Source organism: Rhodamnia argentea, chromosome 2, assembly GCF_020921035.1.
Source record: "Rhodamnia argentea isolate NSW1041297 chromosome 2, ASM2092103v1, whole genome shotgun sequence".
NCBI classification, from domain to species: Eukaryota; Viridiplantae; Streptophyta; class Magnoliopsida; order Myrtales; family Myrtaceae; genus Rhodamnia; species Rhodamnia argentea.
Genome location: NC_063151.1, coordinates 34640038 through 34652519, shown reverse-complemented (window position 1 = coordinate 34652519; position 12482 = coordinate 34640038). Strand labels below are relative to the sequence as shown.

Genomic DNA, 12482 nt, shown 5'->3' with positions numbered 1-12482 from the left:
AAGCATACAGTCATTCATGCTTATGTTTTGTTCCTCATGGCACGACAATCTTCTCTGGGTCTTAAGTGTCGGCTTTACGATTGGATTTTCTTTGCTTTTCTTCCTCTCGAATATGACTTAACGAAAATCTCGCAAAATCAAACATCCGTTGGACAGATGACCTCATAAATATGCGCATCGTAGAATTGGATTAGCACCGCGAGCGCCTGCAACGCTTCTTCAAAGTCGAACAATCGAATGTCCGAGCGCTTGTAAATTCTGATTGGCAAACCCCTCTTTTCATGAAAATTTACAGCAAGCTAATTAGACCTTATCACACGAAATGATTAAGATGTACAATTGTAGTTGAAGAGCAAGGTAGATTTCCGCAGTCCCTCCTTGTCTCCATCGTGAATTCAGAAAGTGCGGTCCATCCAGTCAAACTGGAGAACAAAATTGGTGCATTTGACAAGGCATGGGATTGCAAAGTGTGAGGCATGCAGCGACGGTATTCAAACTCGAAACAATGTCGAAGATGGTCAGATTTGACAGCATCACGTGACGCCCTGAGTGAAGTCAGCAGTGAAAGTGAAATGCTCTTTTGACTTCATCCATCGCACCAAATCAGTAGCCTTTCTTTTTCCGTGAAACTGGACATCCTCGATTGCATTTACATTCACACATCTTGAAATCACGAGACATCAGTCTGCATCGAGAGAACTTTCAATGATGCTAAGTTTGTCGATTTGGTATTCTCAATTAGTGTGCTTTGTTCATTTGATTCTTGGCGGGACTATATCTTTATGAACAGATCGATTCGATGACTGTAACTTTCGACTCCGGAGCCTTTTTTAGCGACCACGTCCTCGATGGGCAGTTGCAAAAGTACCCATTATCCATTTTGGCATTGGCGTTCTCGAATTTGGCCTTCAATCGTGGTCAATCACCACATTTTGAGGAAGTTGATGACAAGTAACCGTGAATGTACGTGCTGCATGGACTGTACAATTTCCCAATATATGGTTTCGTGACCAAGTGGCGTAGTCATTATTCAAAGGGATAATGAAATCATAAGTATTTGATTTTTTTTTCCGTCTTACATTCATATATCGAACCTTGTCTTTGTTTAATCAAGTACCTCAAAATTATTCGAATTTAGGTCAATGTGAGACACCCGTTAAATAAACTATCGTGTCATGCGATTGTGCTATCATGACTCGCTTACTCGACAAAAGTAAAGCACTTTTGCTGCAATGGCTCGCTTACTTGACAAAAACAATGCTATGGCTATCTTTATTTAAATGTTGGATGATGAGAAGGGAGAGAGACTGTTGAATTGGACGTTTTGGTAATTCAATGTGCCTCTGTTGACGCAACATCATCTCAAGAGGACACATCGAACACTAATGTGAACAATTGATGGCTATTAAGAGTTTCGTTTGTTTCATAGAGAATGAATGATTTGAAGAATTATATAAATGGTTATTCATATCACCTGAAATAATTAGTCAATGAAAATGAATTTCATTGTCTACAACAATTTATGTCTAAACATTTTCGTAAAGGGCGGCGCTATTTCCACTCCTTACATAACTTAATCACTCCCTTTTCACAGTGTATTGACTATATTATCCCTCCATGTGGGACCCATTTTGTTTTTTTTTTTTTAATTTCTTCTTTTTCTTACACTTTCCTTCTTCTTGTTCTCACTTGTGTTGAAGCATGTTGTAGACTTCTTCATCTTCCTCCTCTGAAACCTCTATGCACACCAACGGATAGGTTCTAGACAAAACATGGATCGACCCTACAACCGCTTACCCCTACTTTTCATCCGTCATGTTTTCTTCTTCTTCTTCTTCTTCTTCTTCTTCTTTTCTGTAGTATACTTGTTATGCTGGAGATGGGAAATTGTCGAAGTCGTCCGGTTTCCAAAGATAACGGAGGAAGCTTTCAAGAGTGCATAGATTAAGTACATGTACAATCAAGTCCTTGAAGGATGAGAATATGTGAAGTAGTAGTTGCTAAAGCAATTCTACTCATTTCACGTCGAACAATCAAGGATTGGATGAGTGGCGGAATCCATTTGAAATTAGAATACCTCAATGACTTTCATAATTACTCGATTGGAATGATATGGGAAATCAACTCACGATCTTTAGACTGCGAATGAGAAGCCACTTTTGCTCGAATGTTTATGAATTCAATCGAACATCTCGTTGCTCTAATTTGCCAGAAATTAACAGCTATAGTAGACGATACGAATAAAGAGAGAATTTGATTACTTTGATCGGCTATGTGAGATTACTCTTGTAGATAAAAGAAAAATCGGATCACGAAAGTATCGCAGACTAAATCAAGATAATTGTTCGAGGAACAGTCTCGTTCACATTAAGAACACAACTTCTCATCTCCGGCAATCATTAAATAATTCAAGAGCAATATGTTCTAGGGCCGATACAATTCTTTTACCGCATTGGTTGATTTTTTCTCGTCGTTAATCCTCGGATCGCGGGAGGCGACGTCATCCTCAGATCCGGGAGTCCCTAATCAACAAAACCACCCAGACGAAAAAGGGAAGTGGAAGAAAAAGTTGAAACAAATAAAATAAAATCCTAAACGGACCCCACATTTGAGCCTTTCCCGATATAGAATTCTAAAGGAGGAAAAAGCGAGGGGTAATATGGTCAGTACATTGTGAAAGGAAGTGTCTAAGTCAAATTGGGAGTGAAAAAAGCACGGACCCTTTCGTAAATGATGTGTTTTTCATTTGTTCATCTTTCCAAGCGATAGAAGGGATCGTTAATTATTTTAATTAGGCTTATGATAAAAATGATCGGACAACCATTCAAAAAAGGATACATTGAAGGTCAAAAAAGTGGGAAATTGACCCTAGTCTATATAGCTCCGGGCATGAAAATCCCCCCCAAAAAAGATGGGCCTTGAATTGCAGAAAACTTCTTGTGATATTTCACCATTAGCAGACAATCAAATTTGGGTAAATCCTAAAGTGAGTTCTGCCAAATTTTAACACACGAGTTAAGAAAATTCGACTGGTTGGAACGGGGAGAAGGATCCTATTTTGACTTTGACTTTGTGCAACACTCGAGTAGGATGTTAGGCAAAAAGCCTAAGAGGCGGAGGGTCCACGGGGAGTAGTCAATAGAACGAACGATGATAAAAGGACAAGTCATTAACATGAAAAAAAACAAAATTTCATAAAAGCACCCCCACTCTAATTAAAATCATTAGTATAGCGCATGATTTAATTTTTCCTTAGATGCAATTAGTAATAGTAGTACCTCGGCATCAAAAGTTAGGCAAGGTATTCAATTTTTCGGTTCCCATTCGAGCTCTCGAGAAACCCTCGTGAATCTATCGATGACCATGCATCCATCTTTGGCCGAACCGCCCAAGAGTCCTCGCGGTTCCTTTTTGAAGTACGAGAATCTACTATGCGATTGATTATCCATCGTAATTTTTATACACCGCAAACGTAATTTCAATCTGACTTAAGATTTCGTACATGAATTCATGGTTAGATCTACCCTCTTCGTCCATGTGCAGTGCAAACCTAGTCGTGGTTCCGAACCCCAAAAAAAAAAAAGAAAAAGAGAAAAACCTAGTTGTGGTTGGCCTCATCCTTATCCTAAAATACCCAAAATTGGTGGCTTCTTTGATGAGATGGATCGGGCAAGAAAAATGAGTTTCTCCATCCTATCAAAGGAGACGTCTTTAGAATCTCCAAAATTTGGATGGTACTCAAAAGGAGACAAATTCATGAGGCTAAATTACGGTTTGCCCCACCCTTTAATCCACTAAATTCCAACCGAGTCAATCTTTCAGATCTATAATATGCATCTTCCCTTAATCAACTTTAACTATAAAGTTAAGCGAGTGTCGCTTGATATAAAAAAAAAAACGTATGGTTATGTCACGAGTAAATGAAAGTTTTGGATTGGGAAAAATGTCAAAAAAAGTCCTAAACCTATTGTATTAGTGGTGATTCGGTCCTAAATCGTTTTTTGGTGCTAATTCGAGTCTAAACTTTTTTGCATTGATACCAATTCAGTCCTAAACATTTTGCATTAGTGCCAATTTAGTCTTAAATATTTTGCATTTATGTCAATTGAGTTAATTCAGTAAATGCTGATGCGAAATCACTAGCGTGGACATCAATTATCCTACATAACACGGCTAACGCTAACATAGACTTTTTTTTATTTTTTAAATAATTTTTAAAAAATAAAAAATGCTTACAAAATTATTTAAAATATTAGAATAATATTAAAAAATGTCCAAATTAGCGCTAGCCGTGCCACGTAGGACAGTCGATATTCACGTAAGTGATTTTAGGTCAAAATTATCCGGATTAACTCGATTGGGATAAATATACAAGATTTAGGACTGAATTGGCGCCAATGCACAAGGTTTAAGATTGAATTAACATCAATAAAAGGTTTAGAACTTAATTGATATCAATATAAAATGTTTATGGTCTTTTTTTTACACTGCTCCCTTTTGGATTTTATAGCTTATTTGTTGATTTTTTTCGTATTATTTTATAGGGGGTTACTTTTGGTAAGAGCAAAAAGTGAGATGAAGTAGTGTTTTTTTTTTTCACTTAATTACATGGATATAGATAGATAATTTAATTTTTAATCGATGAGATGATTCCAAATAAGTACTAATCCGAATCCTAATCCGGAATCCGGCTACGACAATGGCACCAATTCGTCATTCCCTCCAACAAGGAGACCCAAAATCGTCAAATCACGCGACATCACAATTCCACGTGTCCTTCAAACTATATATAGAGGAGAGAGAATGCAGAGCGGAGAGAGACTCCATCTCTTCGTCGTCTCTTTTGGGGGCTCGCTCTCTCTCTCTCTCTCTCTCTCTCTCTCTCTCTTCTGCGATCGCTCTCTCCGCATCGTTGTTAAAAAGTTTTGACGTCGAATCGCACGTTTCCAGAGAGAAGAAAGTGAGGGGGGGAAAGGGGGCTTTCGATTTCTCTGCGGAGCGAAGCGATCTTCGTACGGAGGGCGGCGACAATGGACGAGAATTCAGCTCTGATACAGCAGATTCTGAGGGAGCAGCAGGAGGAGGAGGGCCAGGTTGTCAATCGGCCCTCGAACCACAAGGAGAAGGACGAAAGCCACGGGTGGCAGACCGTCTCCTACCCCAAGCGCCACCGGAAGGCCGCGAAACCCCAGCCGGAGAGGCCCGGCCACGACGCCCGCCCCAACGGCGACGCCGACGTTTTCCGATCGATCGAGCTGCATGCCGAGGAGCGGCACCGCCGAGTCGTCGAGTCTCGGTTGGCCGCCGCCGCCGCCGCCGCCGCGGCTGTGGGCGCCGGCGGATCGAGGCGGGTCTCCGACGACGAGGACGATAGCGATACGGAGGTCGCTGGCGCGGTCGAGAACGGCGGTGGCCAGGCGAGGAAGGTGAGGCCAAAGAAGCCGAAGAAGCCGAAGGTCACGGTGGCTGAGGCGGCTGCTAAGATCGACGCGGGCCATCTCAGTGCATTCCTCGCTGACATAACGGTCAGTGATCTCTTGTTAAAAATGCGTTTGGGTTTGCTTTGCTTTCTCTGATCTGTTGCTAAGGTTATGAATCTGTGAAAGGAAGATGTGATCTTTGGTTTATGTGCTGCCATTTGTTTGTGCACAGGCATCGTATGAATCGCAGCAGGATATACAACTGATGCGGTTTGCCGATTACTTTGGTCGCGCATTTGCCTCGGTGGGCTCTGCACAATTCCCTTGGCTGAAGATATTCAAGGAGTCTTCTGTGGCGAAGTTGGTTGATGTGAGTATTAAATCTTGCTGTTCGTAGACTTTATCCAGGAGATAGATTAGGACGTGATTCTTTGGAAAATCTTTTCATAAATGTGTCTATTGATGGTTTGAATTTGGACTCCTCCTGAGCTAATAGTTGCTGAAAAATGGTTTTTAAATGTCCCTGGTGACTTAGGTTATCGATTGAAGTATTTTCTTAAAGTGGCCCTTCTATCTTGACTCTTGAATGTTCGCTCCTGGAATCGTTACAATCACTTATTCACAAGCCTCGTGTGGGGACCCCTCTTGCTCGAGAACAACGCCCTTCTTTTTTCTGAGATGCTTTCTCCTGGAAATCTGTCCATATTATTCTCGGGACAATGTTGCATTAGTCGCATGTCAAAATTAATAGCTCCAGTCTGCATATTTGAAGAGGTTATTATTTTTGCAAATGCGCCTGATTTCTTGATGAAATTTTCTTTAATGTTTTTTTCTGTTTGAATGCATGGAGATGGAAAGATATGCTTTTGTTGTTTCATGTATTTGATATTTTGAGTACTTGATATATGATAAGTTCACTTTCTATCAGATCCCTCTGGCTCATATCTCAGAAGATGTCTATACGACATCGGTTGATTGGCTCAGCCAGAAAACCCCTGAAGCACTTGGTTCCTTTGTATTATGGTTGCTTGATAGCATTCTCGCTGATCTGACCAGTCATCTTGGAGCTGTTAAGGGATCCAAAAAGGTGGTTCAGCCAGCACCATCTAAGTCTCAGGTAAGATTCTGATTCTGGCCATGCTTTAAAGTAACTTTATGGAACTTCAATGAGAAATGTTTTTGAAGATTTTTTTGGAACAATGGGACTTAATATTTCGAAGGGAAACTAAAGGTCAACCGTAAAAGGTCCAATAAGGTGCTGGAGTAATTTAATATTTAAGTGGATCCTAGCCACAGGGGTCAGTGGAGGTAATCGTGTCCTCTTTTTAGCATTCGTTTGCTTCCATGTATGTACCATGCCAGGTACAATGTGATTGCACGAGATGCAATTATACCATCAACTGGGTGGTGAAGGATTAAGATGAACTTCCATTGGAGTCTAAATGTGCTGTGGATGAATAAAATTGAATCAATATGATTTCATTTTGCAAGGTTAAAGATTGGTATGTTTGGCTGAGGCGGTCTTTTTTCAGGCTTTAAATCTTTGGTCAGGTCTCAATGACCGTGAAGAGACTAACTTCTGTATGTGTGTGAGGAATGTGCACAAGAAAAAGAAAATTTCGATGAACTAGATAGGAAGAGTTTATGAGAAGGTTGAGGCACCATTGTGAATATAATTGAATTAGGAAAACGGTGAATCTTGTGCATAATATGCTAGGAATTTCGTCCTACAGTGACCTTTACTTCTTTTCCCATAGACTGCAGAGTAAGACCAAGGACCTTTTTTGTAGAATAATATCCTCTGTCTTTTTTCCATAGTACGCCAGAGATGTGGAACTGTTACCTTCTGGGCTATTAGCATCTCCAGCAATGTCTCTTCTTCCTTGTTCCACCATTCTTGGATCGAAAACCCTTAGCTGTTGCTTTGTTATTTTCAAGTGAACTTTGAGTTTTTTTTTATAATAGGTGTTGAAGTATGTCCCACATTGCTTGACAATAGCTCATAAATGCTCTTTATATTCATGTGGTCTCCTTCCATCTATTAGCTTAAATTTTTGGGTTGAATTTTCTAACATGGTATCCCTTTCGCGAATGTGCGTGGTAAAATTCCACGTGAATGTGCGTAGTCGAAATTCCACGTGCCGCTTGTTCTCCGGCTTGCATGTAAGAGGGGGTGTTGAAGTATGTCTCACGTTGTTTGACAACGGGTCCTAAATGCTCTTTATATTCATATGTTCCCCTGCACCTATTAGTTTAGGCTTTTGGATTGGACTTTCTAGTAAAAGAAAAGATTACTATGCTGACACAAGTGGGTGCAAACACATATGCAAAAGAGCTCAGAACCAAAAAAACTCAGTTGCAAGAAAAATAATCTATATTTTGATTAAAATATTTACATTCAGACATAACTTTCCACTACACCGAAGTATAAGACATTCAACCAATTTTCAGTAATTACAAATGCATCTCTCTGAACAAAGCTCTCTTATTCCACTCTTTCCAAATCAACCAAAAAACAGCAAGAGTTATTGAAGAAATCCTCTCTTTCTAAACATGAGGCAAAAGAAGACGTACCAAGCCATAGTTCCTGTTCATTAGATCCTCTTATAACCCGAGATTGCCCAGGGTAGGCTTAAATGGACACCCAGGTCACTTGGAGAAGTTAATATCATTCAGCTAGTAGCTTGATCTATTATTTGATAGCATTTGCTACAATGGAAAATTTACATTCTGTGTACTGTAGTAGCTTATAGCTTTGACGGTGCTTTTCATTCTAATTTCAACTTTTCAAAACTTAATCTTTACATCCTCAAAGAGTCGAATTGTAATCTGAAGTGAACTTGTATTGCAGGTCACTTGGAGAAGTTAGTATCATTCAGCTAGTAGCTTCATCTATTATTTGATAGCATTTGCTACAATTGAAAATTTACATTCTGTGTCCTGTAGTAGCTTGTAGCTTTGACAACACTGTATATTCTAATTTTGACTTTCTGTGTCTTGTAGTAGCTTATAGCTTTGACAACCCTGTAGATCCTAATTTTGACTTTTCAAAACTTAATCTTTACATCCTCAACGAGTCGAATTGTGATCTGAAGTGAACTAACCGAAACTTTGAGGCTCTTGAATAAAATTTGTATACAGTTGACACAAACTTTTTATGCACAGCTTTGCATTACATATGCACGCAAATAGCTCTACTTTTCAATCTTTCGATGACTCATATTGCCCGAGTTGTTTATAGAATATTGAGATTGCCTTTTCAACTGTTTGTGAGTTTAAAGCCTCACATTAGCCTGTAGCTCCTAGTTTATGACGGTGACTTTATTTTGAATAGCATAAACTTAACAGATACTTCATATTTCTCATTCCTTCATTTGTCTGGATAATTGGTTAAGTAAGTTGTCAGTGCATCATAAATTTTGCTGTGCTGGCTTTTTCTGTCCTTTGTTTTTGTTATACTCGACTCAAATAATCGTGGAAAATAAATTGAGACCTTTGTTTGGCTTGTCCTATTGACTTTTCTGGAGATTGTAGCAGGTTCTTTTTGGCTGTCATTAACGGTAAGCAACTTTAGTGGAGGAAACCTTTGCCCTCTACAGTTAAGGCTTAGGTGTGTCTGTGGAGAAATATAGTTGGTTTCTTGGTTACATGGATATGGGGTCTCCAACTGGCACAAACGAAGGAATATATGTTTGCTTTTCCTTTTTAACCAAACTTCCTATAAATTATACCTTGGCCTTGTAGATAATTTTATTTTAAGTTTCTTGAATGATACATTCTTTAACTTTGGGCATTATCAGTAGTTAATAAGTTAAGCTCTTTGACTCTGTCCCCATGAGATATTCGTGTCTCTATATTTCTGATTATTATTCTAAATGAGGCTTAATCAGCTGAATGTTGGAATTGCAGGTCGCCATTTTTGCTGTTTTGGCAATGTTGGTGAGGCGAAAACCTGATGCATTGATTTGTTTGCTGCCTGTGGTGAAGGAAAATTCCAAATATGTGGGTCAAGATAAGCTTCCGGTCATTGTTTGGGCGATTCTTCAGGTAATTTCTGATTTGGTTTTGATTATGTCTCTAATAGCACTGTGGGTTTTCATATTTCAATGCTTTAACTTTTGTTCTTAGGCCTCCCAAGGAGATTTGGTTGTGGGCTTGTACATGTGGGTTCATCTTCTCCTGCCCCTTCTATGCGGCAAATCTTGCAATCCACAGTCCAGAGACTTGATTTTACAGCTAGTTGAAAGGTTGTAAAACCTGCAGCATTAGTTTCCTTCTTCTGTTTTAAGCAATGTTCTCTTCTCATCTTATTTCTGTTCACCTCCTGTGTCAGAATGTTATCCTCCCCAAAAGCCCGTCCGATTATCTTAAATGGTGCAGTCAGGAAAGGCGAACGCTTAATACCACCAGCATCTCTTGATCAATTGATGAAAGTCACTTTCCCAGCACCTTCAACTCGTGTAAAGGTGGGGAATTCACTTTAGCTATTGGATTGTTATCCTTCTGCTATGTAGTGAAATGTTTTTTTTTTTTTTGTGGGTGCTGAGCCATTTTTTATTTCTCTGCTGGTAGGCAACCGAGAGGTTTGAGGCGATTTATCCAACTTTAAAAGAGGCTGCCCTTGCTGGCTCACATGGAAGCAAAGCAATGAAGCAGGTAGCCCTGCAGATCTCAAATTATGCATTCAAATCTGCTGGAGAAGGTAACAGAAATGCGTCCATTGTCCCCTCCCTCAACTCTTCTTTTGTAGAAGGATAATATCAATCGTTTAATGACTTTCTGCGTAGTTTTCTTTTTGGGTCAAAAACTTTCTGCAAGGTTTAATATATGATATATATTTGCAGGAATCCCTGATTTATCCAATGAAGCTAGTAACATTTTCATTTGGTGTTTGAGTCAAAATAACGAATGTTACAAGCTCTGGGTAAGCATTTTATTTCTCTGTTTGGTGAAGCATTTTTATGTTCATGTTCCTTTTTCTCACATATTGAAATTTTGACAAAATAATCGCGTGGAAACAGGAGAAGCTTTATCTGGATAATCTGGACACGAGTGTCCTTGTTCTGAAGAAGTTGTCTGATGACTGGAGAGTCCACTCATCTAAGCAACCTAGTCTTGATCCTTTGAGAGAAACTTTAAAGCTTTTCAGGCAGAAGGTGATATTTTCCTTCTCCATTCTTCATCTAACGCTGATTATTCCCCGAATTTTCCGGCTTTACCACCTGTCTAGACGTCCCGCATAGAATACTTTCTTTTGGATACTGGGTGCATTTAGCTAACTAAACTCCGTGAACAAACTTGTGATGTAAGAGTGGGCAGAAGTTACTAATTTTCTGAGCTTTGTGTTGTGCTCACAGAATGAGAAAGCTTTGGCAAAGGAAGACGATGTTGATCGCCATGCATTAATCAAAGATGCTGACAAGTACTGCAAAAGCATGCTGGGGCGGTTGTCGAAGGGCCCCGGATGTGTGAAGTCTCTGATGGTCCTTGCAATCCTGGCCCTCATTGCTGCAGTTGTCTTCCAGAATATGCAATCCTGGGACTTGAACAAACTGCTCGAGAAATTCAACCTCCCCAAAAACTTCTAACTCCCTCACAGACTGGCTGTTGGTCAGAGGACAGGTTCAACAACTATAACGGTAGTTACGAGGCATAGATTATTGCAAAGTTGCCCATGAAACGATGGGCCGAGGATGAATTCTCTCCAATATTATAAGATCTTGTTTGGGTCCAAAGCAAAGTCGTACTAGTGACAGTAGCCAAATTTTGTTGGCTGACCCCTTTTACAGAGAGTTTGTGGATTTTGGTTGCCTAAGTTCTTCTAGTTTTGCGGTAGATTCACAATAAGCGGTGACTAATTTATGGTGCTTTGTTCATTACGTTGGGGTTTTGAGTTTTTATTGAATCGGCACAGAGGAAGGAGAATGAAAATGTTTGGCCAAGGTTATTTATCATTGGATTTTGGTTGTACCCGTAACGATGATCTTGTGCAGGCGTCGCATGAGCTGGCGACAGCTTGCGATTGCATGTTTCTTTCTTTACATAGTGACGGGCACGGCCTCAATAGTCAAGCCATGCTTCTAGTTTATACCCTGTTTGGTCCAAAGGTCATCCCCCTTCAACCTTCTTCTTCACTGGTTCAAATTTTCTTGCTCCCGTTTCGTGGGACGTGGCTTTTCTTTGCCCATGTTTCTGTGTCGTACGAGATTTTGGTTGGTTCGTTCCTGGAATGCGACTTTAGTTTTCTGGGATAAACAGGTAAAACTTTTTGGCGAATTTCAATCTCTTCTCTACATGTAATATGGTTCAGTTAGTGCTTGAAATCTCCTCTGCACAAAAGCGCCAGTTATGAATCCATACACTAATTTTACTCCAAGGAATCTGATGTGCGCCAATCTAGATCGAGTAGTGTCTCACCGACCAATGACAAAGTCAATGCATCAACAAGAAGTTGTTCTGATTTTGGTAATATGTCTCGTGTATAGGACGGCATATTAAGTCTAATCGAACGGTTCTGATGACTTCTCTTGACACCTGAAATTTCGACGATTGATTGATGATCCAAAATAAACATCTCTAGGATCAAAACCATAGGATGACATTAGTGGAGACAAATGCGAGTCAAGAAAATTATTAAAAAATCTTAAATCTATTACAATTGTGTTTTTTCAATACATCCGGTCAATTTTAGCCAGAAATTGATAATATGGGCACTTGCTGTTTCATGTGACGTGCCCGATGTTAACATGAAAATTTTTTAATGACATTTGAATATTTCTTGAATTATTTTTTATTTTATTTTATTTTCTTTCTCTTTCTTTTTTTCTTCCATGCCTTCTTTCTCAAACCGCTCGCCGAACCTCAACATCGGCCGGAGGCAAGGGATGGCAAGGTCGACGACCTCACCGGCATCTGGCGAAGCTCGCCCCTGTACGGTGAGGTGAGCCTCACTCGGGTAGCGAGAAAGAAAAGAAAAGGAAAAATAAATAATTTTAAGAAATATTAAAATATTATTAAAATTGTCTATATCGACGCCGATCGTGCCACTTAGGACGGCTATCA

The 12482-nt window shown here is 39.7% G+C and overlaps 1 protein-coding gene across 1 annotated transcript; it reads left to right on the top strand.

Annotated features, from left to right (window-relative positions):
• The first annotated feature begins 4833 nt into the window (after positions 1 to 4833).
• On the top strand, positions 4834 to 11374 carry LOC115734994. Its single transcript, XM_030666042.2, has 10 exons — positions 4834 to 5525; positions 5653 to 5790; positions 6349 to 6537; positions 9330 to 9467; positions 9549 to 9667; positions 9754 to 9886; positions 9993 to 10122; positions 10265 to 10344; positions 10442 to 10576; positions 10778 to 11374. The coding sequence occupies exons 1-10, from the start codon at positions 5031 to 5033 to the stop codon at positions 11006 to 11008; spliced, it is 1788 nt and encodes a 595-aa protein (XP_030521902.1). The 5' UTR covers positions 4834 to 5030; the 3' UTR covers positions 11009 to 11374.
• Positions 11375 to 12482: the final 1108 nt, after the last annotated feature.